We start from the raw sequence: 27,896 nt of genomic DNA on the forward strand, positions 1-27,896 counted from the left end.
ACCCGGAATCCCCGCGACCGGTATTATGACCGCATCCCTTTTTGAACAAGCCCCTTAATAATCTACTTGTATTACATTATTATTGTCCATTTCACTAGTTTATGAGCTGACGATAATGTAGTATGACTTTCCACCTTTAACTTTAACCTTACTTTTTGAACTGTCAAACTAACCAAATAAAGATAAGAAGACACCTTCAGTACTGAAGCCTGCAATGGTCTTATTGGTTTGTGCAAGTGATCCCTAATCAAAACCAAACTGTGATTCTATTATTTCGTAATCTGTTTTGCTTGTTTCAAGTGAAATGATGGAATTGTGTCCCCCCCCCCCACCCCCCACACCCCCCCCCCCCAGCTAAATTCATGCTCTGTGACTTTATATAAATGTTATGGGCTTGATCCCGAGATGAGCGCATCCGTGGTAGGTTTTCCATCTGTCCGCAGCTGTCTGCTTACTGCCTTATGCTAACGCGAGTATCCGCCCCTTGTATGAAAAGTATCCTTGCGTCTACATGCAGAAGGCCGACCCGCCAACTGTCTTTCCATCCGCAGCGACAGCCGTCATCATTCGCATATGGGCTTCCACCCACCCCATGCTGGGCGCAAGAGATCTGTCTCCGTCTGCACGCTGCGAGCTAGCATTGAAGTTGGCGTATGTGTCCGTGACACGCGAATCAGATGGATCAGATCGCATGGCTAACGCCCATTACATGGAAAGATGGACGGATCAATCCGCCTGCCCTTGCAATCTCCATTTGGTGCGTATGCATAGTGCAGAGCACGCGCAGTCAGCGATTTCTTTCTATGGCGCATGCGAGTCTGCATATATCTCTCCGCATTTCCACTTGCGTCAGAATCAGGCCTTATATGTTTACTATGAGAGGTATTTTTTAATCAGGGGTGGGGAACCCTTTTTCTGCCGAGGGCCATTTTAATATATATAACATTATTCGCCGGCCTGGTCCAGGCCACGCCCACTACGTGAGACGTCACACATGGGCGGAGTCACAATCGCCAGTGATTACAGCAATGCCCGGAGCCTCCGGAGGATACTCCAGGGAGCTGTAAGGGCAGCGGTGTGACTGTCTGAAGCGTCCTAAGGACGCTCCAGGTGGCACTACTGCATAGATTCTGGCTGCAGGGTGCCATTATAGGAACCCTGCTAGACAGATGAGGCTATCAGAAAAAAGCTCAGAGGGCCAGACCAAATGATTCCGCAGACCTTATACGGCCCCCGGGCCTGAGGTTCCCCATCCCTGCTTTAAATGCATATAATGTGCCATTTCAGCAGGGCTAAAATGTCATTGTTCAAACCCTCTGAATACTTGTATACCCTTTATTCATCCACACTGGAACTTTTTAGCATAAAAATAAATAAAAATTTCTTCAAAAGGAAAATACAGTTAATATATATATATAAAAAAAATCTTTTCATGTTCAAAACCAGGATTTCACTCCAATAAGCCGACCTTATCCCATATAAGGATGCAAATGTCGGGTCGCTAAAGCTTCTTTCAATACTAGATCCAAGTTTTCCAATAAATAATCCAATATATTCGAAGGCACAGCTTTATGTATATATCCCCCCAAAAATGAAGACTTTTTTTGGATATATACATTGAAATGTTAGCGCTGCTGCACCGCGACACATTTTAAGCATTTAAAGAATCTATTAAACAGGTAGTTGGACTGTTTTGCTGTTGGAAGCAGCTGCAACAGGGAGAACCTCATTATACAATGTATACCGGCACCATTGTGATGTGGAGGTTGTAATTACCTGGTACTTTAGTTCCCCTATAATATTGACTATGGGCCAGATTCAGAGATTGACGCTAATGCTCTGCGAGTTTGTACGCAGCTGATGTGCGAAAATAGGCAAATGTACAGCCGCCGGGATTTGCATTGAGACACCCATCGGAGTCTTCGCAAATCCAAACCAGTCGATTATCGGAGTTCTGAGTAACCCTATGGGCGTGTAGAATGGCAGCCAGAACTGAGACGCTGGGGCTATTTTATCTGCATGCGGGATTGTAGTCGCTGATTGTAGTTGCTAAGTCGTAGATCATGCGGGATTGTAGTCGCTGAGACATGCCAGGGCTTCAGTCGCCACCCCCCCCCCCTGTTGACGCCCACAATCACTCTCTGTCTGTCAATCATTTTGTGATGAAGAACGGTAATGAAACTTGATGCATGCGCAGGTCACCAATAATCGCTCGGCTTGGAAACATCGGTATTGCGGCCATCTCTGAATCAGGGCTTATGACATAATATTGGTTTCAGGCCAAGCAATGTACAACACTGTTGGACACTGCCTACATTTTCTTAACAAATCTTAGTTATATACTGGTAAAGATACACATAAATTTTTTTTGCATTAAATATTAAATATTATTTTACCCGTTTGGTAATAAAGGTATTTTTTTTCCTTTTATCCTGAGAATAACCCTGGCAGTTTGTGCTGAAAGTTACAGTTAATTTCATAATTTTTTTTTTTTTACAACAAAACATTTGCCTATCAATAAATTGTTAGAAAAAGGCCAGAACTTTGCTTAGAAAGCGGCAAACATTTTACAACGGTCATATTTACAACATTATTGTATTGGGTGTTGCATTCTTGTTCCTGGATGGTGACCTGTAGAGAATGTAGTATTGTATGGAGTCGCTGACATGGATCCAGGTTGATTCAGTCATTGTCATAGATGCAGTCTGGAAATAGAAAGAATGTGAAAGGACTTGTTAAGGTAATCAGTTCATAGTCGCTTGTCCGCAGCGCGCATATTTTTTTCTTATTGCTAGATGGTAAAAATCACTTTGGTAAACCATTAAGTTCCCAAATACTGATGCTTCAGGAAAAGAAAACAAACAGGAGAGAAAGAGGCTCTTTCTCTCCTGTTTGTTTACATTTACGCTTTGGCTCTGGGGAGCACCGCCAACTGAGAAATCGATAACATTTGTACTGAATAATATCCAATGTTGGTTCAATATATATGGTACAATATAATTACTTTCTGTGCGGAGTCACTCCCATTTGCTTCAGGAAAGGATACAGATGGATAATAACTTTGTTGGTAACTGGGATAATTTTGTGACTAGGAGAATGCAATTAATTGAATGAGGGCGGCTAATATGCACGATAATGCTGGCCACACACAGGTCAATCCTGACTTATATTAAGCTAAAATAAACCAGTTGTCCCTAAAATATCTTGTTGTTCCATATGGTTGGGTACGCCATCCTGGTGCTGATAATGCCGGACGTCAGAATCCCAGCAGCGGAATCCCGATGGTGGAAATTCCGACGCATGCAGGTAAGTATTCTATCCCTTCCGCTAACCTAACTTTAACCCACCTTTCCCACAGTCGAATCCTAACCCTCCTGCAGCCTAACCCTAACCCCCTCCCAATGTAGCCTAACACAGCCTAACCCTAACCTTCTCCCTAGTGCCTAACTTATACAATGTGCCATTTAAGAGCAAAATGGTTGGTCCTACGTCAGCCAATATTGCCAGCAAACTCGTGATTCAACCCTAATCATTGCCTGTTTCAATTTACTGCTACTTCCCCCTGAATTTCTATCCACTTGCAAGTACAGTAGGGCACACAGAAGCTGGTCTTAGTCATTGGTAGTAGCCAACACAGAACCCTTCCAACTGGCTTTTAATATTTGTATCCTGTACTGTACATACTGTACATTTACATTTGGCGTAGTGATGATTTAATCAACAGCACAACAGTATTCATACACCCATTATTGATGAGGTAGTTTTGGTTTGCGTCGTAGTTGGTTTTTTTGGAACAACAACATTTTCTGCATCCAAAAAAGTATCCAATATCCAAGATAGTAGATCTCAATACACATACTGTACCTTGTCCAATATCATCATAGATTTCCCCATCACTGCAATAATAAAAAAAAAAAACATATTTAGCATTTTAAATTCTAAATCATTGACAAAAATGGGATAGGATGTATTATGTTTTGTTCTGTTCTTTTTTGAATAATTGCAGCGGTCTTGTATTCCTGTCTCCATCATATCTACATGATTTGGTTAAGTTTACTCTTGCAATCCTATCTGCTTTTATTCTGTTCTTAAATTCCTTACCTAAAAACCATCCACATTTCTTCTGGCTGAAAGGTGATGTGGCCACACCCATATTTTTGGATCTGGCCATAGTTAAGACGACTTGGGGGTAAATTTTCTAAGCGGCGGCTTACAAAAAGCCGCCGTTTCTCAGCATGTGTAAGCAGGGAATTTAAAACGGCAATACTACTAAAAGCAAAATGCGCTGTGCTCTGCTTTGATTACTGCTGCTGTTTTAAATAATTTGGATTTCTGAACTATATTTCACCACAATGTTCCGAGATTTGTTTCACAGGAGCCTCACATCATTATACTGTGCTGTTGTTCTGCTCTTCTGTGGCTAACGCGTTTTCAAGAATGAATGCAATAGGTTCTGTGTCCCTATTTGAATACACCTAAAATGGTACCATTATAAATCACACTTTAGGTGGCCACACAGGTAACGGATTCTGACACTTGGTCGGAGACTGGAGCGACAGGATCTTTCTTTAATTTATGCACCCATGTTGGTTGCCAAATCTAATGAGTTCCAACCATGCTTCGGGCTTTTTGTATATTACATATCAATGTGGCATAGTATATTATACATATAACTCCTATTGTGCTAATTATATTCTTAGTGGTCCTGCACCTTATTTTGTATTTTAAATAACACCAAGTAATTTTACAGGGACAGTTTGCCGATACTGGTGCAAGCGTTGCCAGCATAACTCTGCCTGACAAGATGCATTTGATTTTTCGGTCTTAGGTTTTGTTACTGAACATGATAAAACCCATTTATATTGGTGGTCTTCATAGGCCCCCATATACCTACGCGATTTCGGCACGATTACACGATTTTCGACTCGCCGTACGATTGAACTTGTAAGAAACGTGTGTATTTTTACTATGAAATGATACGATGCGCTCTCCCGCTGTTCGTACAGTCGTATCTTCTGATCATATGTGCAGCACATCTTGCCCGTCGTATCCGTATGAGGATCGTGCCATTTATTTTGTTCATGCGATCCATTGTGTGGCATTTCAAGTCATTTCAATGACTGTTTCCCTGATGAGCCTGTGAGACAAAGGATCGATCTTACGACTGATCCTGTGCTAGAAAAACCACAAACATGCTGCAGGGACTGCCAATTCAGCAGGGGTTCCTAAATTCGGTCCTTAAGGCGACTTAACAGTCCAGGTTTTCAAAGATAGTTATGCTTGAGCACAGGTGACTTAATTAGAACAGTACATCAGTCAATTGTGTTTAACCATCTGTACTCAAGCCTTGAGGAAAGAGGTCGGGATCCACTGTCATACAGCTTTCCCCCACAACAGAGATTATACAAAAACTTACGTATCGATTATGTTGCTTCTCAAAACATAGCCATCTGCAAGAAAAGAAAAGATATTTTAATTGAAATAATTAGAATTTGATATTAATGGAGTCATTTTGTGGATTACACCTATACAGTATGATCTCCCATTTTAATATTATTATAACAAACATGATTATCAATGCTTTTATATAAACAGAGTTAGAAAAGTTGCATTTCCATATAGAAACCTCATTTATTGTTGGCATTCTTGCACCTTTCTCATGCACCTAAGCATTTATTGCCAAAGGCGTTGGAATGATTTTCATTGATTTTTCAATATGGAAACAAATCTCTCACGGAAAATCATCCGTACCTACAGATGTGTCCTCATCCACCTAGCGTTTATGCGCCATATGGCGCAAGTGGCTTGGTGAGATTAAGACAATGGTAATGATAGTGACGTGTATTTATTCCTAAATGTTTCATCTTATTCACATCGTAGCCTCATATAGTGTTCACTCTAGGTCCGGTGGCAGGCAGGGCGCCAGAGCTAGAGAGGGCACTTCCATGCACACCCGAAAAGGGGGTGTGGCCTTTGAAAATGGGGCGTGTCTATACGACGCGTCCCCTTTTCGTCACTCTTGGGGGAGTGCCCGCACTTACGGACATGCCGGACAGCCCCCAAGCATTGCAGACAGGGAGAATATTCTCCGGCGGTGACCGGGTCACCGCACATTTCCTCACCCGCGGACACTGCGACCCGCGGGTGAAGACGGCACCCGCAGGCTGTGAGGGCAGGGTACTTTTTGCCCTCCTGCTGGAGGGCAGGGTGCTTTTTACCCTCCAGAAGGAGGGCATGGCGCCACGACCCGCTAAAACAGCCTAGCGGGAATGCTACTCATGCAAAGTCGCTTACAGGGTACCAGGGACACTAGATTAGTAATCTTGTAGCAATGGAATTGGTGGATAGAGCGGCCTCTCGTATCGCAACTCTTTAACCTTTTTTCTACTCTTATTTGTGACTTACAGTAGTTGCACACGGAAGTACAACTAATGCCAGCCCCAGTAGTCAGTGTACCCTAAGACACATATATAAAGAAAAAGACGCTTGGCGCGGCTCAGTCGCACCATCCGTGGCATGATAAACGGGGCTATTTATAGCGATTTGAACAAAGGTGTAAGTGGCCACGTCTGTATTTGCAATTTTACAAGCATTTAATTTAAACCAAGTTAACACACACAATGGGGCTGATACAAAGTTGCATGCAAGTCGGCCAGATTGCGGCATGGAAATATATATGCAGCTGTTTTCCCATATGCGTCTATGGGGGGAATTCAGTTCAGCTCGATGCTGAATGACCCCGGGGAGGGAGCTACTGGAGCTATTAAATTCACTGCGCTGTTTGGTCGGACTTAAGGATTTCTTCTCGCACCCCCCATTTGTGCCATTAAGTCCATGGGCAAAATTTACTAAGCGGCGGTTTGACGTGGTTTCTATTCTATTCTAAACTCCGGCGGTTTGGTGACAGGTTTTATTCTGTTCTAAACCCCGGGTTTTGCAGTGGTTTCTAAATGACAGCCCTGTTCTATTCTATTCTAAAATGTGTTTTGACTGTGGTTTTGCTATCTGCAGATTTACTAAGGCCAAAACCGCTGCAAAACTGCCATCAAAACACATTTTAGAATAGAATAGAACAGGGCTGTCATTTAGAAACCACCACCAAACCCCCAGGGTTTAGAATAGAATAGAAACCGCCGTCAAACTGCCGCTTAGTAAATTTTGCCCCATCTCTGAATCAGACCCTTAAGGTGCGTACACACTGGGCAATTAGGAAAGACAGTACGATTACAACATTGTAATCGTACTTTCGTTTCTGTTGCCCTGTAGTGCCTACACTGAGCGATCAGTCGTTCAGTGTAGGCACCCTCCATCATTCCTGAACATGGCCAATCTGCATGTTCAGATGATGGACGATGTCGGGAACGACAGTCGCTCAGTAAAATCGCCCAGTGTGTACGCACCTTTAGTTTTAGCTGTTGTTGCAACGCTACTTGTTTCTCACCTTTCAATACATTTAAACTATACAATTATTACAATTATCTTTAAAACCCAAGTAAAACACATATCAATGTAGATTGAATACATCTGATGTGCGATTTTACTAGTTTTATTTCCAGTTGTACTTAATGCAAATAAATATCATTTACAATTTTTTTTAAATAAGTATCTGTACATTTATCCAGAGTAATAAAGCAGCTATAATTCTTGTATCAATTTGCAGCTTTAGGTGAGTACCGACACCTTTTTTTTTATACACAAAAAGCATCGAGCAAAACTCAGGACTCTTTTGGTAACACAGATGAATGACGCACACGTCCTGTTTGTACTTACATTTCCCCTCATTGTTTTTACATAGAAGAGTAGTATTGTTTGTATGCTGTATTACATCCAGTATCTCTCCAGGCTTTAACACTAAATCCTTTGAGTTCCACTTCTTTGTGGTCAGGTTATGTATCACCTGAACTGATGAGAGTGTTCTAATTTCATCAGTGTACTGTGGGATGAAACATATTATAGATTAATATATCAAACGTTACAATGTATACGTTCCTTGCAAGCTGCTTTTGTGTTTAGTTTACTAGTGAAGAGGAAATAAATCTGAATTATATATATTTTTTAAATGTGTCTTAATTAGAAAAGCATTTAGACACATTGCTATATTTCTGATTAGAGCAAATCATTTAAATGATTAAATAGTCTTCTCTGCTCTTACTATATAGGACTCAGGCCCTGATTCAGAGCCGGGCGCTCGCTCTGAATCAGGGCTTTTTTTTTTTTTTGGAGCCGGCCTCCTGGCCGCTCGCTAAGCTGTGGGTGACCACCCACAGCTTTTGCGAGCGGCCAGATGATGGTCACGATCATCGTGACCATCGGGGCTTGCGACGAGACCCTTGTGGTAGGGTCTCCTTCCTGCAAGCCCCAGTGAGCTTCCTGCTCACTAGTGATGTCAGTAGGGCCACCCACAAATGGGAACACCTCCGTTTGGCCAGCCACCCCCCCTCCCCGCCTACAAAACGGGGCGAGCTGTCGATCAACATCGACAGCCGCCCCATTTTGTGCGAGCCCCGGAGCGAATGATTTCTTGCTTGCTCCGGGGCTCCCGTGCGCACTGCCCTGCCATCGACCCGCTTACAAGTGCATAGCGCTTGCGAGCGGGTCTGAATCAGGCCCTCAGCTCCCAAGGAGGGAGTTGGTCCTCAATTTTACAGGTACAAGTTGTACATTCACTTTTTTTTTGCCCTGTAGTCAATGATTTTCTAAATGTTTTAAATACACTTAAATCTTAATAAATAACTGTGACCCATCTTCCTTTAATTAAATCATTTTGTGATTTTGGACTGTTGTAATGGAAAAAAAGACACATACAAACTTATATTGATGAAATATTTTACCTTGAATTTTTTCCTAAATTCTTTCTCTTCTTTCTCAAGTTTTTTCTGAGTCTTCTCTGTCGACCTCCCGAGAGTGGAGGAATTTGTGCCCAATGTTAAGCTAAAAATAATACACGTGAACAAGTATATTGTCAGCTATCGGTTACTGCAATCACATCAATGTACTGTGTAAATGAGATAAATGGCGCAATCATGGAGCTCAGTTCGCACTGTCTACCTCTAATCCTGCCGCCCTCGCTTACAAATATAAAAACAAAGGTTTTGGTCTCGTAAGCACAGACATTATTCAAGGACAATAGATACATTCTGGCAGAATGTTGCTGGAAAGCTGAGAGGGGCTGGGTATATAATGATACAGTGTATCAAAGGTTACATTATAACCAATCAGGTGCTAATCTGACATACAGAGTATTTATTATATTTTATTTACACACGGTCAGATATGTCAGATGAACGATTGAACGATTTTACCAACGATTTGAACGATTTGAGACAGTAATAAAATTAATGGAACCATCCAAATCTGACTGCAAACACATCAGATGTCAGATATCGTTATCTGACTATCGGGAACGCGTGTCGTTCATCGTTGCAGGCTCACATGTCAGATTTTCTTTCAGATATGAACGATTGAAAGATTTTCACAATCGTTATCGTTCAGATCTGACAGAAAATCTGACCGTTATGTATGCACCATTATACTACGGTTATGTTAGATAAATCTATTATGATGTGCCATATAAGTTAGGGCTAATACTGTATATCAAAATAACAGAAGTAATTTGTAATAGAAATATTTACTATATTGCTAAAGATTGTCATATCAATGGTAGAGGTTTGCATATAAGTAGTGTATTGTATTGGGTATAATCATTGGCTGTCAAAGATAAAACACTACACACATTGTACTCAGGGGCGCCGAGAGGGGGGCGGTAGAAATTACCCGGGCCCGGGCTTCATGGGGGGCACGGCGCCGTGCTGAGCTGCAGTGGGAGACTGCTCGTGGCTGCTGAGCAGCAGCCACGAGCAGTCTCCTATGCCTGTGGGGGGAGCGATCACACTGAACGTGCCCCCCGGCTTTGTGCTGGGCTGGGGGGGCTCAGAGTGCCCCCCTTGCCAGCACACTGAAAATCGTTTTTTTTTTCTGGAAGGGGGTGTGGCCATGCCTCCCGCGATTAGGCCGTCACCCGGGCCCGCCGCGGCTCTTGGCGGGCCTGATTGTACTTGAGGAACCTTACTATTATACGCCTACCTAATATATAGTAAGCTAGCAATAAGTATTATATTAATGATTAGAGTCCTTCATAGCTGCAGGACTGTAATGATTCCAGTATCTGCCAATGATTGTGTTATGAGCTGCCGTTGCGGCTCATTACTGAAGCGGATCCCGGCTGTCACTAGGCAGCCAGGACGCCGCGGCCCCCCGGCTGCAATGGCAGATGGTCCTGCCAGTTGCTAGGCAACCAGAGGAGGCCGGGTGGCCGAGAGGGATTGTGATCCCAGCTGGGACCTAAAGCCGAGACGCCAACTATGCATGCAGCTCGTCAGCTACACAACATAATTAATCTAGGGGGCTGGTCACTGGTTGCCTGCTATTGGTGGTGGTGTTCTTAGAAGGCAGGCAGACCTGCACACCATGCCAGTTATAGCTTATGCTCTTGTGTAAGCCTCTGGTCTATATCCTGAATCCTGGTGTCTCTCCTGCATGTGCTTTGCCTGGTGTGTGTATCTGGAGACCCCCAGTCTGATAGGAACATTAATGCCGTATACATGAATAATTGTGAGACTATGCACAAAGGACAGCTCTTCCAAACTGTGGTTTGGGTTGTGAGGACTTCTGGATTTATGACCCAGAAATCCTATTGCGTATGTGTGGCCATCGACCTGTGCATGTGCAAGCCGCGGGTGGGGAGGGGGAGGGGGGCAGCGAGGGATCTTTTGGATCCCTTTCTGGGGATTTGTGTGGAAAGGTGCCCATAGGCTTCTTTAGGCCTATCGGGTAGAAGTGCCAGTAGTTTTGCTCTCCGGAGCTTGATACATATGGGGATTGCAGTAAACCTCCGGAAAAAAGTAATTTTCTGAGTTTTGACCCCATTTATATGTTAGTACATCCCGCCCCTATACCCAGCATTGGCCTACTTGGATAATTTTATGTTGGGGTCCTGTTGTGTCTTACTTCTGTCACAATCAATGGCAATATCTCGGTAAACCTGTGGTTATTTTTAGCCGTGAATGACAAATTAAAGGTTCTAATATACTGTACTCCTTACTTGGTTTCTAGTGGAGGAGGCGGGAAGTCACTTGCTTCCACATCATCATAAACATCGCTTTCTGCACAAAGAAATGACAAATAGTTATTATTTTTACACAAATGATTAACAAATCGTGGAATACAATATAAAATGCATACTTTTTTTAGCTGATCCTTACTGCTTAAAAATGACACATTTATTAATCATAGAAGTGCTAGCTATTTCCCTCATGTAGCGGTAATATCTATGTTGAAGGCTGAACCGATATTCATCTTTCTATGGATTCATTAGGGACCACTGGCATGACGCTTGCCTCTGTAGCGCATCTGGTTCCTAGGGAAGCAACAGGCCGCATCCTCATGGAAAATAGACCAGCCTACAAAATGGCAGCCTCCATTGTATGTGACAATTATTCTGGGGCTGTTCAAGGAAAGCTTGAGCGGCAACTTCAGGGCCAGATTAACAATGGGACGGATGGAACTACAGATATAGACCCACATAAAAATTGGCCCATCATCAAGGCCACACAGTTGGCCATATATCATAAGTATTGCAACTGAACTTCTAGTTTTATCTCAAAATGATGCAATTTTTCTATTTTTATGTATTTAGGAAAACCTTGGGATGATAGTACACGCCCACATGTCTCTGACCACACCCACACAGCACTGGTCACAGCTCCTCCCCTTCTCAGTATAGGCCCCTGAACATTTTCAGCCCCAGGTGCATGTGGCCCTTAATCCAGTCCTGGGCCCCTCTCCACAGTATCATTTATCTGACAGCTCGGCCTCCTGACATTCGGGCTAATACGGAGGTGGGGAAATAACTAGAAATTATTAAAATAGGTCAGGTATTGGTACCTCAAGTTGAAAGGTATAAGATTCTAGGGGGTAAATTTTCTAAAGTGAGAGTTTTTAGAAGTGAGTTTTAGAAGAGATGTTGCCCATAGCAACCAATCAGATTCTAGCAATTATCTTCTAGAAGGTGCTAGTTACATGTTAAGTAGAATCTGATTGGTTGCTATGGGCAACATCTCTTCTAAAACTCACTTTTAAAAAGTCTCACTTTAGTAAATTTACCACTAGGTGTTTTTCTATCAAGAAACTGATACTGAGATTAAGGAAAATGTTATATTAAGTAACATTAATTGAAAACAGCTCAAATATGACTCATTGGTGCTATATTTACTTTTGCACCCTGCAACTTTAACACTGTGTTTAAAAGGTTTGAATGTGGCACAAATAATTTTTACATATGGTATGCGTCTAAAGCCGCATACACACATTACAGTATGCTCCATGAGCTATATAGTTAAGTGATTCCCCTGCACTGCTGGCTCAATGTCTGCACCGATAAAAGGGTGGCTGGGGCTTAGTACATATGAAAATGCGGTAAAAACCCAGAAAAGGGTTTTTTTACCGCATTTTTCCTTTAGTACATCACGGCCTTAGGGGTATATTTATTAAAGGTCAATTTTAATAAATTTTGATCGATTTAAAATTGATTAACATCAATCAGCATCGATTTTGTGTTTCATGGGCTAAATCGCACATTTACTAACAGACACTTTATTTGTTTTTTTAAGTATTAGTAAATGTGTGATTTAGCCCCAAAGACACAACATCGATTTTAAAACTATCAAAATCTATTAAGATCGACCTTAATAAATATACCCCTTTGACTACAATGGAGGCCTTGAGCACATAAAAAAAATATATATAATTTAAGACTTATGTAGTCGAAAAGCTCATCAACAGTGGATAGATTTGACGATTCCTTAAATGTTAACAAGTTTAAATGTTTCATATACCACTTACCATGTGCAGATGAATGTGACCTGTAAAATGTAAAACAAAAAACATTTTTGTTATTAATCGTAGATTAAAGTGTTCTCAGCAAGGTTTTCAACATCACTGATAATTTTCTAAATATTTACTGATTATTGGCAAATTTTTATGACATTTAAATATTTTATACAAACCAAAATGTTTTCAAGGCATAAAAGGGCCTGATTTTCAGTTTGAGTGATACATATCTTGCATTTGCGTCCGTTCACTTGTGCTTGGCAGTGCGGACCAGCGACATTCACATGTAAGTTCAGTACTGGATGGACATGTAGAACATCATGCCCCTTAGAGAGCATCAGATTTTGACTTACAAATTTAGGATGCCTATCTTTGCACATGCCATAATCATGGTATCGATGATGACGGTAGAAGTATATAGATGTTGTCCGCATTTATACAATAGAATTAAAGTTGGACATAGCGCTATTTTTACGATCAACTGTAAAATCATGGCTAAAGCGTTCTTGTTTCCAACACTTTGTGGTGCACCCGATAAGCACATGAAAATGCTTTGGTTTTGCACCAGTGCATCTCGTTGGTCTACTCAACTTTTTAACCTCTTCTTCGATAAAACATATGCAAACTTGAAGCGAGCCACAGAAAAGTGTACTCCAGCAATGGTTATCACGTTTTTGGCTGAACCAATATTCATGACTAGACTGCCTCTCGCTAGAAGAAACTAGTGGCATCATAGAGACATGAAACACTATTTAATTGACAGTAAGTAGACTAGGGGGTCTACTTACTGTCAAGTAAATAGTCTACAGTAAGTAGACTAGGGGGTCTATTTACTAAGCTTTATTAGGAGATAAAGTGAACTGTGATAAGGTACCAGCCAATCAGCTCCTAACTGCCTTGTCACAGGCTGTGTTTGAAAATTGGCAGTTGAGAGCTGATTGGCTGGCACCTTATCACCGTTCACTTTATCTCCTAGCAAAGCGTAGTAAATAGACCCTTAGAACATGCACATTTTTTGGGGGAAAGAGATTATAGCCAGGACATGCCGATCTCATCCTGCATATGGATGCACAAATTGCTTGCATGATGGTATTGCATAATGGTATTTCCTAAATGTGGACATACATTAAGGTATGTGTTCAACTAAGGGCATTTGTGCAACATTAAATGCACATATCACTTGCATATATTACAGATAGTAAATGACACTTAGGGATGTAAAGTTGGAAGCAATTTACACTAAAAACAAAGGTGTAAATTGCATCTATAAACAATACGTACTTTACATAGTACAACTGTTAAGATACCTAAAATGCATATTTTTTGTAATTTACCCTAAAGTGCTTGACGAGTTCGCCAAGGTGTACAGTCCTGTGCTGCACAGTTTAGGGCTAGTTATCAGCAGATAAAACTACTAGAACACTTACTTGTTATTGTGCCATAGCCCTGGCTCGCATTGCCAACTGCTGGTATCTTTAATTTAGTAAACTCAACGCTATCTTCACACTGATTTTCCTGATACCAGCCTAGGCTACCAGCACTAGTGATAGTCTTAACTTTGTACTTTTTTAAATTTAATTTCTCTATTTATATGATAAATCAAAATCCTTGCTGACGATCTTCTGCGAGGGGCGGGGGGGGGGGAGTCAAGGGCAACAGATACACCTTCGAAGAGGTCTACATGCATCTGCTTAAATTCTGCATGCTGCGTAAGATGTGCATTTTCCTGTACCCTGATGGACGTACTTTGCAATATCTACATTTTCTTTGCAGTAAATTGATACCAAAGTATAAAAGATTTATGCGGATATTTGCCGAGGTCACCATTACATAAGTAGCGCAACAGTAGCAGAAGTAGTAGAAATACAATAGAGTTGAAAAAAATTTAATTTCAAAAATACTTTAGCATCATTGTCAAATCAGGAACATTTTAGGAAAATGGAATCATTATTTAGAATATTGGGCCTGATTCAGAGCCGGACGCAATTAGCGCTCGCTCGTCCTGAAAATAGGGGTGGCTATTCAAATGAACCGTTCGCTGTTTGCGGTCTGTTCACGCCTCTAGGTCTGAACGAGCGAACAAAACTTGCGGTCGTTTTTTGGGAAACTACGCCCCCTGGTCGCTCGCATCCTACGTCATGTCCGCTATTTATTAGATTAATCGAGTACATCGACCAGGGTATGAGCTGCTCGCTATTCTTGTGGTTGGTTTTTCCTACCACAATTTTGCGAGCAGTTCTGGCTATAAAATAACCCAGTGACGTGGTCAATGACGCTGCTGTATTAATTATGCACACCCATAAAACGCCCGTTTTGACCTTTAAGCACGCCTGCGTTCGGATCTCCACTCCCCGTTTTCAAGCACCTTCCCCTGTTACCACCCACATACGCCTCATTCTGTCACTCAAATTAGCAGGCATTCGCTATTTTGCGAGCACATGATTTCTGACCGCACTGACTGGTTCGCGCATGCGTATAACGATCCGTACGCATGCGCAGTTGGTCAAACATCGCTCGGAGCGAGAGCGAACGAGCTGCCGCTTACGAGTGGCTCTGAATCAGGCCCATTGATCATATATACAGTAGATGCAGAGGTTAGTAGAATCACAGAAAGTTGGAGTATTACTTTGAGTGAACAGTTGAATAGGTTATTATAAGTACAGTAGCTGTTATTTTAGATTATAACTAACAGGCCTATTTATTATAGAGAGAGCCCATTTCTTGGCTGTAAATGGGAGCTTTTCCCCTGGAGAAGAAGTTTCCCCCTATCTAACTATCGCCGACAATAGCTTTCATTGGGCCTCTAGCGAAGGCTTAGCATGGGAGGACAATTAATAATGACAACGTCTGTCCTCCTTTCGTTATCACCATCTCAGAGGACATTTACAGGAATAAATGCTTTATTATTTAAAATAAAAAATTAAAACAAAAACATTTTATCCTCAGATAGGTATATTCAAGTAATATTTTTTTCTATTCATTTGTAATTTTTATTTAGTTGTTTTTGTGTAGAAAGTGGAACTAGAAGCCAATGCTCAGATAAGTGCTGGCTGGCGAAGTGGCATGACTCCTCTTAGTGGTGCCAGCCAGTATTGCCGGGGAGCTTCGTATCATCCAGCTGCCCCAGCAAAATTGGGCGAAACTAGATTTTCAATCAATGCCATAAGTGACAATAGAAAATCCTTTCTATTGCTGACGGCAGATAGTAAATAGGCTCGTTACACCATAACAATTCTAAGTACAACAATATCTTTTGCATGACAGGCAGCATTGTGCCTAGGCTCCGTGTGCTCTGGGTGAAATGTGAGTATCGGTAGCTTTACCCTTTTCGTGTGGTGCTGCAAGTATGGATGTTCTTGGATTAATGAAGGAGAAGGATTGTGCTCATGTAACAAGGCTATGAGGGAAACCAGATCCATTGACTTGGTTCAACCCATACAGCAATCCTGCCAACAGTGCGTTCTGGACAGTATCCGTGTACTGTCCAATAGGGTGAGGCCTTGGTGCTTAGGCAAAATAAAAACAAAGCTTCCGAAAAGTTATGTTGTACCCAACTACCCTCCTGCTAGAGACAACAACCTCCTTGCCCCATAAACACACAGGTGGCAGGTTTGTGCGGTACCTGTGCACCACAGGCTTCTACCTGAAGACAGAAGATCTCTTGACTCATCGCCCAGGGACCTCCCGACAGTGTCCTGGCATGTCCATTGGTGCCCGCCCGGTTTGCCCATGTTGAAGGTCTACCCCACTACAGGTATCCTTAGACATACAGTATGCACCTCTGTAGCTGCTTAAAAGTAGAGATATGGTAAGAACTTAGTTTGTGGATTGGGTCTTATAGGGCGCACAGATGGTGCGCCCTACCTTACTCTGTATTGTTAATCCAGCTGGTAAGGGGAATGTTTTCAGTGGTCAGATGGGGACCCGATCGTCATAACGCTGCTGCAGTTAATCTTCATACTGTGTCTCCCGTGCTGGTGAGTTTGTGCGTTCAGTGGCTGATGAACATGTCAGAAGTGCAGGCGGCTTGTGACGGCGGGGTATTGGTATCGGCGGCTCAGCCGTCAAGGCAGTCCCTTCCGGCAGAGCTCTTGCCTCACGGCTGGCCTTTCTGCTTCCGCAGTATCTTGTATGGTCTTTAGTTCAGTGATGAGGTGAGAGCAAATGCTGAATAGATGTGTGGTGGGTGTGGCCAACGCGTTTCTCCCAGTCGGGCTTCGTCAGGGACAGTGATTCATGCTGTGGGTATCCTGTTGTTCATTTAAATGGTTATTTTAAATTGAATCCAGCTGGTAATTGTTGGCTCCTAATTAAGAGTGCCTGATCTTTGTATTACTGCAGTTCCTGTATCAAGTCGGGTTTTGATATGTTGGTACTTTGGGTTCTGAGGAATTCTTTTCTTTAGAATCTCAGGGTTGGACACATCTGTGCGCCCTATAAGACCCAATCCACAAACTATGTTTATACCCTAGTGATCTAGAAAGGGATCACGGAGGTCTGTGGCAGCCTTAGAGTTACATCTACCCTACTATTGTTCTTCTTCCACCCTTTTTACTTTTCTTCCCCCCCTCTGTTTCCCAATACAATTAAGGAGATAGCGCAGATATACCCCCATTCTTCAATGGTAAGAACTTACCCTTGTTATCTCTTTTTCTATGAGGTCCATAGGGTCCACAGGAAACCTTCGGGGTATAGGTGATGATGAAGACATCCGGGCACCATGCAGTTAAATTTTTTCTCCCAGGATGCAGCGGGGCCTCCCTCTATACCCCGCTCCTGGGCCGGAGGCTCCTCAGTTACGTAGCAAGCCAAAGGCCGGAGGAGGATAAAAGAGAGAAGAAAGTCTGGAACACACCAGAATCACATTCTCACACCAAAGGAGACGGAAAACCGGTGACCAGAGCGAAGCCTAGCTGAAGCTCAGGTGTGTCAGGGCGGGCGCCCTGTGGACCTCATAGAAAAAGAGATAGCAAGGGTAATTCTACTTCAGGGTCCATAGAAGGTCCACAGGAAACCTTGGGGATTCCCAAAACATTACCCTCAAGGGCGGGGACGCTCCTATCCAGAAAGGAAAATCCACCGCCCGAAGGAAGCATCTTGAGTGGCAAAGGTATCAAAGGTATAATATCTCAAAAAGGTCTGGATAGAAGACCACGTGGCCGCCTTACAAAGCTGTACAGCCGAGGCACCATGACTAGCTGCCCACAAAGGGCATACAGACCGAGTAGAATGAGCAGTAACAGAGGGTGGGACGGGAAGGCCCTCATGAATGTAAGCCTCAGAGATAGTCATGCAAAGCCATCTAGCCAAAGTTTGTTTATTGGCTGACCATCCTCTCTTGTGGAAACCATAAAGAACAAACAAGGAGTCTGATTTCTGAAGAGAACTGGTACGATCCACATAAATCCTGAGGGCACGTACCACATCCAATGAGGCCTCCCCTGCCGAGAGGTCTGAGGAATTAAAGGCCAGCATAATAGAGACCACCTTAGGAAGGAACCCAGGGCGAGATTGAAGCACTGCCCTGTCCTCATAAAAAACTATAAGTGGGGAACAACAAGAGAGAGCCCCTAAATCAGAAACTCTTCTGGCAGAATCAATGGCCAGAAGAAAAACAGTCTTGGCAGTAAGCCATTTGAGATCCACTGCTGGAACCACACTGAAAAGGACCGAGATATGGACCTTCAGTGTAGCAAGGCGGAGACCAAGGTCTAAACCCGCTTGCAGGAAAGCCAACACTCTGGGGGTCATAACCTTTGGGACAACACCATTCAAAGTAGGTATGCCACACCCTGTGGTAAATCCTGGCAGGTTTCTGTGCTCTGAGCATGGTATTAACCACAGAGCCGGAAAAACCTTTGGACCTTAGGGGGGGATGTCTCAAGAGCCACGCCGTCAAAGACAGACGAACCAGATCTGGGTAGAGGCAAGGACCCTGAGACAACAGGTCCAGACATTAAGGCAACAGCCACAGACTGTCGATGTAGAGACTCCAAAGATCTGAGTACCATGGACGTCGGGGCCACGCTGCAGCCACCAGCAGAACCATGCCTCCCTCTTGTTTGAACTTCCGAATTACTCAAGGAAGGAGGGAGATTGGAGGAAAAAGGTACACAAACTGGAAAGTCCACTTGACTGACAGAGCGTCCACCAAGAGAGCACTGGCGTCTCTTGTCCTGGACCTGTACTGAAGCAGCTTGTGAGGTCCACGTCTGGAAGGCCCCACCTGTCCACTAGGGGTTGAAACACTTCTTGGTGAAGAGACCATTCCCCTGGATGCACGTCATGACGGCTGAGGAAGTCCGCTTCCCAATTCAGCACTCCTGTAATGAACACTGCCGATATGACTGATAGATGGCCTTCGGCCCATGTCAGGATGCATGACACCTCTGTCATTGCCACCTGACTTCGAGTTCCTCCTTGACGGTTTAGATAAGCCACTGTCGTGGCATTGTCTGACTGTACTTGCGCAGGTTTTCCATGAAGCAACAGCCTGGCTTGCTGCAGAGCCCTGAAGACTGCCCGCAATTCCAATATATTGATTGGAAGCGCAGATTCCTCTGCGGTCCACCTTCCCTGAAAGGAGTGTGGAACCGTCACTGCGCCCTAGCCCCGAAGACTGGCATCCATTGTCAGAAGGACTCAGTCCGAGATCCAAAAGGGACGCCTCATGGTGAGGTGAGCCGTCTGTAGCCACCAGGTTAGCGACAGACGTACCTCTGGAGAGAGCACCATCATTTGAGTCCGTATATGATGGGGAAATCCATCCCACTTGGAGAGGATCAATAGCTGCAGAGGCCGGGAATTAAACTGGGCATACTCCACCATGTCGAATGTCGACACCATGGATCACAGTAACTGCATTGCTGAGTGGACTGACACTCTGCGATTGTGAAGGCATCTGCATACACGCGTCTGCAAAGTGGAGATCTTTTCTGCTGTCAGAAAAATCCTTTGCTGTTGTGAATCCAACAGAGCTCCCAGATGGAGCATCCTTTGAGACGGAATCAGTGAGGAGTTTTTCCAATTTATCAACCACCCGTGTACCTGAGGCACAAATATGGTGGTGAGGAAGTACCTCTGAGGACCCTGCTATGGTATGGTAACAGGCGGATCCCCTGCAGCCGCGGATGGGCTGCCATTACCACCATGACCTTTTTAAACACCTGAGGTGCAGTTGCAAGGCCAAACAGCAGAGCCTGAAACTGAAAATGTTGTTGTGACACAGCGAACCTGAGAAAACATTGGTGAGCTGAAACAATCGGAGTATGCTATGCAGGTATACATCCTGAATATCCAGGGATACCATAAAATCCCCAGGTTCCATAGCCAGTATAACTGAGCGTAGGGTCTCCATTCTGAACCTGGGTACCCTGAGGAATTTGTTCAGGGACCGGAGATTGAGAATAGGACAGTAAGAACCGTTTGGCTTCTAGACTAGAAAAAGACTGGAATAATACCCTGTTCCTCTTTGGGACATCGGGATCGGTACAATGACTCCTGCCTGTAGCATGGATTGTACCACCTGCTGAATAGCCAAAGCCTTATCCGTGTTTTTTGGAAGCCCTTTGCAAAAGAATTGATGGGGAGGCCTTCTGCGGAAGGAGAGGGCGTACCCCAGAGAGACCACTTCCTTCACCCAGGAATCCGTGGTAGTTTGACACCAGTACTGGGCGAACTGAAGAAGTCGGCCTCCCACCCTGGGGTCCCCCAGGAGGAGGCCCGTCCCGTCCCAGAGGGCTGGTCATCAGGCTTGGCAGCCGGACGTCTGGTACTCCAGGGCTGCTTCTTAGGCCTGGCAGATTTCTTGGTGGTGGATGGACTGAGTTCTAGCCTTACCTGGGGCCCGATAGGACGGAGTCCGAACTCCCGAAGAAGCTGGAGCAGCAGGCAGACAAGCCGACTTAGCTGCTGCTAAGGTATTCACAATCTTGTCCAAATGAGGTTCAAACAAGACTTTACCGTCATAAGGCAAACATTCCAACCCCTTCTTGGACTCTGCATCAGCTCTCCAAGAACGGAGCCACAGAGAACGGCGAGCCGCAGTGGCCGCCAAAAAAACCCTTGACATTTAGCAGGCCACTATTCAACGCTGCCTCATTTATATAGGTAGCCGAATCTCTGAGATTTCCCACCAGATTCAGCTGTTCCCTGGTAGCATTAGAGGCTAAGGATGTTTCAAGGCTATTAGCCCAACATTCCATGGCCCGAGCCACCCAGCAAATGGCCATAGCTGGTCTGCAGGCAGCCCCCCGAAAGGGAATAAACAGATTAAAGGCATAGCTCTACCTTCCTATCTGTAACATCCTTCAGTCCCAGGCAGCTTAGTGTGGATGCAGGACTCAGTGCCTGGCCACACTTGCTGTCATCCCCAGGGTGTCCCCCAACCATGGAGGAAAAAGACTGCGTCTCGGCACACACCACCGTGGTGCGTGTCGCTTACCTGCACCCCGTAGCGTCCAGCCGCAGTCTAGGAATCCTCCAGGGTCCCTGCTAGCCAAGACCCCTGAGGCCTGCTGAGAAGCACGGATCAGTACCGCCTTCTCAGCACCAGCCGGGTGATGATGCGGCCATGCGAACTTCCACTGGACTATTCACGCTGACCGCACTTAGAAAAAACTTGACATTTTCAGGGCTGTTAGTAACAGCCCCACTGCAATACAGTGACCCGACTCCGGCCAGGCACCAAACAAACTTGAGGAGCCTCTGGCCCGGGGGTGGGGTATAGAGGGAGGCCCCGTTGCATCCTGGTAGAAAAAATATAACTGCATGGTGCCCAGATGTCTTCGTCATTACCTATACTCCCAAGGTTTCCTGTGGACTTTCTATGGACCCTGAAGTAGAAATTAGGAATGCTAAATATGGATCAGTTATGGCATTGCAGAGGGTACTGCAGTCTGCAGAATACTATACAGTATGTTTTCTTTTTTCATCATTTGCTACTTCTCAAGCATTTTATTTATTTCATGTGACACGATTGACATCTGGTGTCATGAAATACCAGCACAATGACACCCTTATAATATATACTTCTGCCTGTGCCATGATATTTTACAACCCTCAGATTTAGGCATAAAAATCCCCAAAGTGATCCCTGATTTAGAACCAGACAGATCTCAAGTAAGCATATAATTGTGGAGATGGCTTTAAAATGTCAAAGGGGGAAATATACTTATGTCAACTCTATACATTTGTCCTTTTGTGTGTTTACCTCTCAATGTGTTTTGTGAAAGTCACTCTAATAGCTGTATGTCTGTTACATGGAGTTTTATAATTGTTTTTCTATATGAGTCCCTAATGCTGGGAGACTGGGCCTGATTCAGAGCCGGACGCTCTGAACGAGCGCCCGCTCTGAATCAGGGCGTTTTTTTTTCCTCTTGGCCGCTCGCATAGCTGTGGGTTACCACCCACAGCTTATGCGAGCGGCCATGATGATGGTCGCGATGGTCAAGACCATCATGACCATCAGGCTTGCGACGAGACCCTTGTGGTAGGGTCTCGTTGCCGCAAGCACCAGAGTGCTTTTGGCTCTAACAGAGCCAAAAGCACTCCCACTGACATCACTTGTGATGTCAGTGGGGCCGGCCCCAGACGGTAGGCGTTCCCATGGGAACGCCTCCGTCTGGGCAGCCACGCCCCTGGCCCGCCCACCAAAGGGGGCGTGCTGTCACTCAACATCGACAGCACGCCCCCTTTGTTACGAGACCCGGAGCGACGGCTTGCCCGTCGCTATCCGGGTCTTGCGCATGCGCACGACGGAGCCGGCTCCATCGTGCGCATGCGCACTGGGCCACCATCGACCCACTTGCGATAGCACAGCGTTCATGAGCGGGTCTGAATCAGGCCCACTGTTCCATGGGTCTATCAGCCTTTAGGAGAAAATCTCCAATCATATTATTTATTCTGCCGTTGCTGCAATCCGTCCATTAATTCCCTCTCTGCCAGAGATTCTCATGACGATTTCCTTTGTCAGCAAAATCACAAAATCAGCCATTCTAGAATATAATGCAGCAATTGGCATGTGGGTGGGCTGGAAGGGGGGGGGGAGGGATTTGAAAGGTACAGGGGCCATGGCCTGCCATATAGGCTCAGCCATGTACCCCCAAAATGGTGTGACCACACCACATTCATGTTGGCTGGAACACTTAACATAACTCATAGGACAATGGGCCCATCACATATTAGCCCAGTGCAGCATTACATATTTGCTCACATATCATACATACCAGTATGGTATATATGAATTCTGCCCTAGAATAGTCTATAAACGTGAAATGTGTATCCAGATAAAATAGACCATGGAATTCCACCTAGTCTAGCATCTACTGTCTATTTTGTCCAATGTTGTATAACAGTACTGTCATAATGTTAGTTTGTAAGTATTTATCATCAAATCAAATTGATCAGTTGAAAATTATCTTTGATAGGAAAGCAAATGATTAATGGCAGATTGGTTTGTACTGATTGGTAATTGGTAGAGCGGTTATTCCAGTGAATTTGTATTGCTGTTAGCAATGGTGCTCTGGATTAAAAGGTTTTATGATCTTACAAAGCAACTTCACTTTCTTCATCATCTTCCATCTCTGTTTTTTCCTGTGCGTTTTTCTTTTTCTGTTCAGACCCCTTTAGCTTCTTAAATAGCCCCCAGGTCCATGAGCTGCTCTTCTCGTCCTCCTGTAGTACAGAGCTTTGCAGTGTGTAGAATAAACCGTTCAGTTCAGAAATACAAATTGTCGGTATTATGGCAAAAATAAAGATACACCAGATGCCTAGTTTTCTGACTGCCTCCACCCCAGTGGCATATCAGCAATGCATGCAGGTTGTGCTGTGCACGCATGCCCATGTGTCAGGGGGGACCCCGCACTGCACTCAGTGCACCCACAACAGACCCCACCGTGAGCCGTGCAGTGGGTAACCCTGTGTGTATTGTGCATACATATAGGGGACTGCGCTCTCTAGTGCAGTCTGAAGGTGACCACTTGCTCCAAATGATAGGGGCCATCTCTGGTCACCTTTCGACTGCACTTTTGTACACTTCCTATTTTTGTGCTATACAATTACATACAGATGTGCCCACCTACACCTAACCTCTAATCACATGAAATAGACCCTTTTGTCGCACCACGGACTTTGCGTCTAAGCCGCCCCATGTGTCCTGCCGCACAGTTTTTTTTAGAGACACGACTGCAACCAAAGTAACAGGCATGAATACCCTGGACCCCAGGGCTGGCATTGCATGCAGCTGCTGTGTGTGATTCAGACGCTAGCCCGGGTAAAAAGGCAAAAGACTGCGCCGAGTGTCTTTTTCACTCAAAGATTCATCATAGTCGCAAATGGATGCAATAAACTATTAAAAGCTTTGTTGTTTTCCCCTGTGTACATTTACTTCATGCCAGCAGCCAGAAATAGCCGATGACAGATTACATACATTTGCGGTGAGTTAGGTAACAATGTGACATGTGTACAAATATCTTAAAGTATTTATAAAAAATGGCCTAGTACATCAGTGGGAACCTGTCTCTGGGAATAGCACGGTTTTCCCTCAGCACCCAAAATAAAAGCTGGCTGGGACCAGATCTGTGGAGCTGATGAATGAGAGGGATCTGAGTAAAGGTGCCTACACACTTAGCAATATTTTACACGATTTGCCCGATTCCGATGCATCGTGACGACAAATCGTGTAAAATATGCCCAAATCGTGAGTGTCCACTCACGATCACGATGCCGATGCGCATCCACGCAGGTCGTATATTGCATCTTCAGATCTGCCGTGCTGTAGGGCAGATTTGCCAATCTGGGACACGATGCACTGGAAAAAGTTAAGGATGCACGATAGATCGTTTGTCACATTGGACACTTTTTACACCAAATCGTGTGCAGGACTGGACGAGGAGTTGCTGGGAGAGATTTAAAGGGAAACCGTACACGATGTCGGATCGTGAGCACATCGCCAAGTGTGTAGGCACCTTATGACTGATCAAATAACTTTTTGTCTCCTCTCCAGTAGTGCTGCCACCAACTCTCCACTAGAGGGCACTAGTACAAGTGACAAATAAGGATCTGGAAAAAATATAATTTGCTTAGAAAAATGCAGCAGATCGTGATGGAAACTCTTTAAAGTGGAATCTTTATTGACTACTTTTCTGGATTTATCAGTTTATAGGAAACACTGCTGGTTCCAGCTACACTCCTAAGGGTAGTTGGGAAACAACTTTTTAAAATAATTGGGGTTGCTGTCATCGGGCCTGATTCAGGGCAGCACGCAATCCGTATGCAATGCCGATGTTCCCGTAGTTGAGCGATTTTGTTTGCACAAAAGTTCCTAAAAACTCCTATGGTGCATGCGTTACTATGAGTGTACACACAAATGCGCTGTTGCGATCGAGATGCAAAATGTTATGGAAAAGTGATTGGCAATCCTGGGCTGTGGCTAGAAAGAATGCACGCATAAATGGCCAGTTTAACGGGAGTGTCATGTGAGTGTCGTGGGCGTGTCAGTGACAGCGGCTGAGTACACGGACGCACTGCTGCAGACATAGGAGGCCATAGTCAGTCAGAGACATTGGGTTGGTGCACGTTTTGATGGTGTGACCAATGTTGGCCTGGTTGGACAGTATTACAGCATGTGCGGGGGCTGTAAGTGGGTGTACACTGCACATTCGGACGCACGGATAGTACACATGGGAAAGAGATTGTAGCAGCATTTATAAAGTCACAGACTTTCGACCACCAATAGATGCTGCTGCTTGCACTTCTGTGACCACATCTGTATCAGGCCCAATATATCCACCACATGCTTCTAAAATGCTCCACGTTACACATTACCTGTATCATCTCTTTGAGGGGCCTATTCATCAAACGATAAATGGCCCGGTAACCGTACAGAAACGCTAGTTTAAGTTACCGATCCATTCATCATCAGGGGTCCGATTGGATCACCTTAGTATTCAGCAAACTCCGAAAACTGAAAATTTTTGAAGTTTGCTGCCGAGAACAAGCGCCATCTTCAGACGGCGCTTGCTCTCGTAGCCCCATTCCTTCCTATGGGAAGGAGTTCCTGGGATGCGAAGAGGCATCCGAGCAGATCCCTCCACCACCTCCTCACTACTTGCCCAGCGGCTATGCACATGCTTGACTCGAGGTCACGCATGCATAGCTGGGACGACGGGGAGCAGGTAAGTAACGCACCTATAGAAGTAGCTGCGAAACTAACTACGGGGATAACTGCTTTTCAGAGCAGTTGTCCCCTCACTGGAGCAATGATGAATTGCTCCTGTGTCACGTTTCCCCCGCTGTGAGTTGGATACTTAAGTATCCCTCACAGCGAGTTCAATACTTCATCATACAGCCTCCGATGATGAATAGGTAACTCAGTGCCTGATAGATAGGACGTCTGATCTGTACCTTGTCAATGATGTTTTTAAGAAAGTGATACAACAGTATAGAAGCCAAACACAGGGCAAGAAATTGTGGTCAGGTTGTACGGTCTCAAAATCACCAAATCTGTAGCCACTTAGGCTGCATACACGGAAGGTCACACTGAACCAATATGGTTGTTCTGTGAGCGGGATACACTAAAGCCGGCCATACACATTCAAATCTGGTTTAAGATCCAGTCTTTCTTAATCACATAATAAGAACATCAGTAATTGTGCAGGACAGGGATTATAAATACAATTGGAATGGTGGAAAACTGAAATCTGAAGCGGTCTATTTGTAGTGCTTTGAAGCATGTGTATTGTGTGAGATTATAATGAGTGAAGCAATTGCTCATTTTAATCTGATTGTTCGTTAAACATGCTATTGCAGGGTGTGTGCATTGATCTGATTGTATATGAGACCAAACATTTCTTATAAAACGTGACAAATTGTTGCATCTATGGCCAGCCTGATCGTTCGCAGTTGCCCCAGGTGAGATATAATTTTGGTTCAGGTAGTGGCGGAACAGAGCATCTCTACTCTAGGCCCCAGAGCAAAATCGGGGTAGGAGCATGGCACTGCCACTCTATTCTCCTGGGCCCCATGTTCTCCTCTTACTCTGTTCTGGGGCATCAGGCAGGGAGCAGGGACTCAGACGAGGACAGCGAGCCAGCATTGCTATGTTTCACTTGCTTATGGGCCCCTTAGATGGGCCCCGTGCATCACCTGCAACAGTGTCGGTTCCGCCACTGGATTCAGCCTATTTTATTCAAACACAACCAAACTGGTCACCAAAAACAGAATGTGTGCGACTATATTTGCTGCATTTGTCAGCAGTCAGCTCCTTGGTCAACATATCGTATTGCACTTAGGGCCTGATTCAGAGATGAACGCTAATGGAATCGCAGCTGCCATTTCGCACACGGAACACAGCTGTGAAAATATGCTAATGTTTCCAAAGCTTATCCGAGCATAGGGACGCCCACTGCTGCCTGCTCATATCTGTCCAATGATGTACAACAGCGTAAACATTGGTAGATCGGGCAGCCACGTCGCTTGTAAGTCAAGTCTGACCAGCCTCAAACATCGCAGCTCTCCTGACACGTAGAGAAGGAGATCGCAATGGCTAATATATGCACGCCCATGAAACGGTGTTTATACAGTCAGACACGCCTGCGTTCGCCTAACCACCCCCCGTTGCCTCCTCCAAACGCTGATTACCTGTCACTCACTTTGCGAAGGTATCCTCTGTGCAAGTGCAATGGCAAACAATCGCTCGATCGGCGTAAATATCACCATTGCGTAAATCTCTGGATCAGGACCTTAGTCCGGTTTAACACAATAAACCCAATTACTTTCTAAGCTAAAGTGGTCTGATCTGCACTAAGGTATGAAGCCATGTATTGATCTGTATTGTAGTAGAACAATATGTACCTGTCCAGAGGACCCTCATCAATTCCATCATAAATCTCATCATCCTCAGCGGGTGGAGGGGGGAAATCTGTGGAAATAACGCAAAACAATTTAGTTCAAAGTTGGAGAAAGATGTCACTAATCACTATCCTAAGAGGAAAGCAGGAAATGTGCGG

General features: G+C 44.5%; 1 protein-coding gene across 3 annotated transcripts in view; it reads right to left on the reverse strand.

Moving 5' to 3' along the window:
- Positions 1-366: 366 nt before the first annotated feature.
- The window catches only part of FYB1 (FYN binding protein 1), a 111,488-nt gene continuing 83,958 nt past the window's right edge, over positions 367-27,896 (reverse strand). For 2 of the 3 annotated variants that reach the window (XM_088455264.1, XM_088455263.1), the window contains exons 10-18: positions 27,742-27,808; positions 23,438-23,575; positions 12,901-12,920; positions 11,102-11,162; positions 8,832-8,931; positions 7,771-7,933; positions 5,417-5,450; positions 3,865-3,896; positions 367-2,705 (exon numbers count right to left, since the gene is read on the reverse strand). In XM_088455264.1, the coding sequence (XP_088311390.1) occupies positions 2,683-2,705; positions 3,865-3,896; positions 5,417-5,450; positions 7,771-7,933; positions 8,832-8,931; positions 11,102-11,162; positions 12,901-12,920; positions 23,438-23,575; positions 27,742-27,808 (638 nt within the window). In that variant the 3' untranslated portion in view covers positions 367-2,682. The remainder of the gene's footprint in view (positions 2,706-3,864; positions 3,897-5,416; positions 5,451-7,770; positions 7,934-8,831; positions 8,932-11,101; positions 11,163-12,900; positions 12,921-23,437; positions 23,576-27,741; positions 27,809-27,896) is intronic. The other variant, XM_088455265.1, reaches the window with a different exon arrangement.

The sequence above is a fragment of the Taudactylus pleione genome, unplaced genomic scaffold (genome assembly GCF_031769625.1).
Source record: "Taudactylus pleione unplaced genomic scaffold, aTauple2 ptg000647l, whole genome shotgun sequence".
NCBI classification, from domain to species: domain Eukaryota; kingdom Metazoa; phylum Chordata; class Amphibia; order Anura; family Myobatrachidae; genus Taudactylus; species Taudactylus pleione.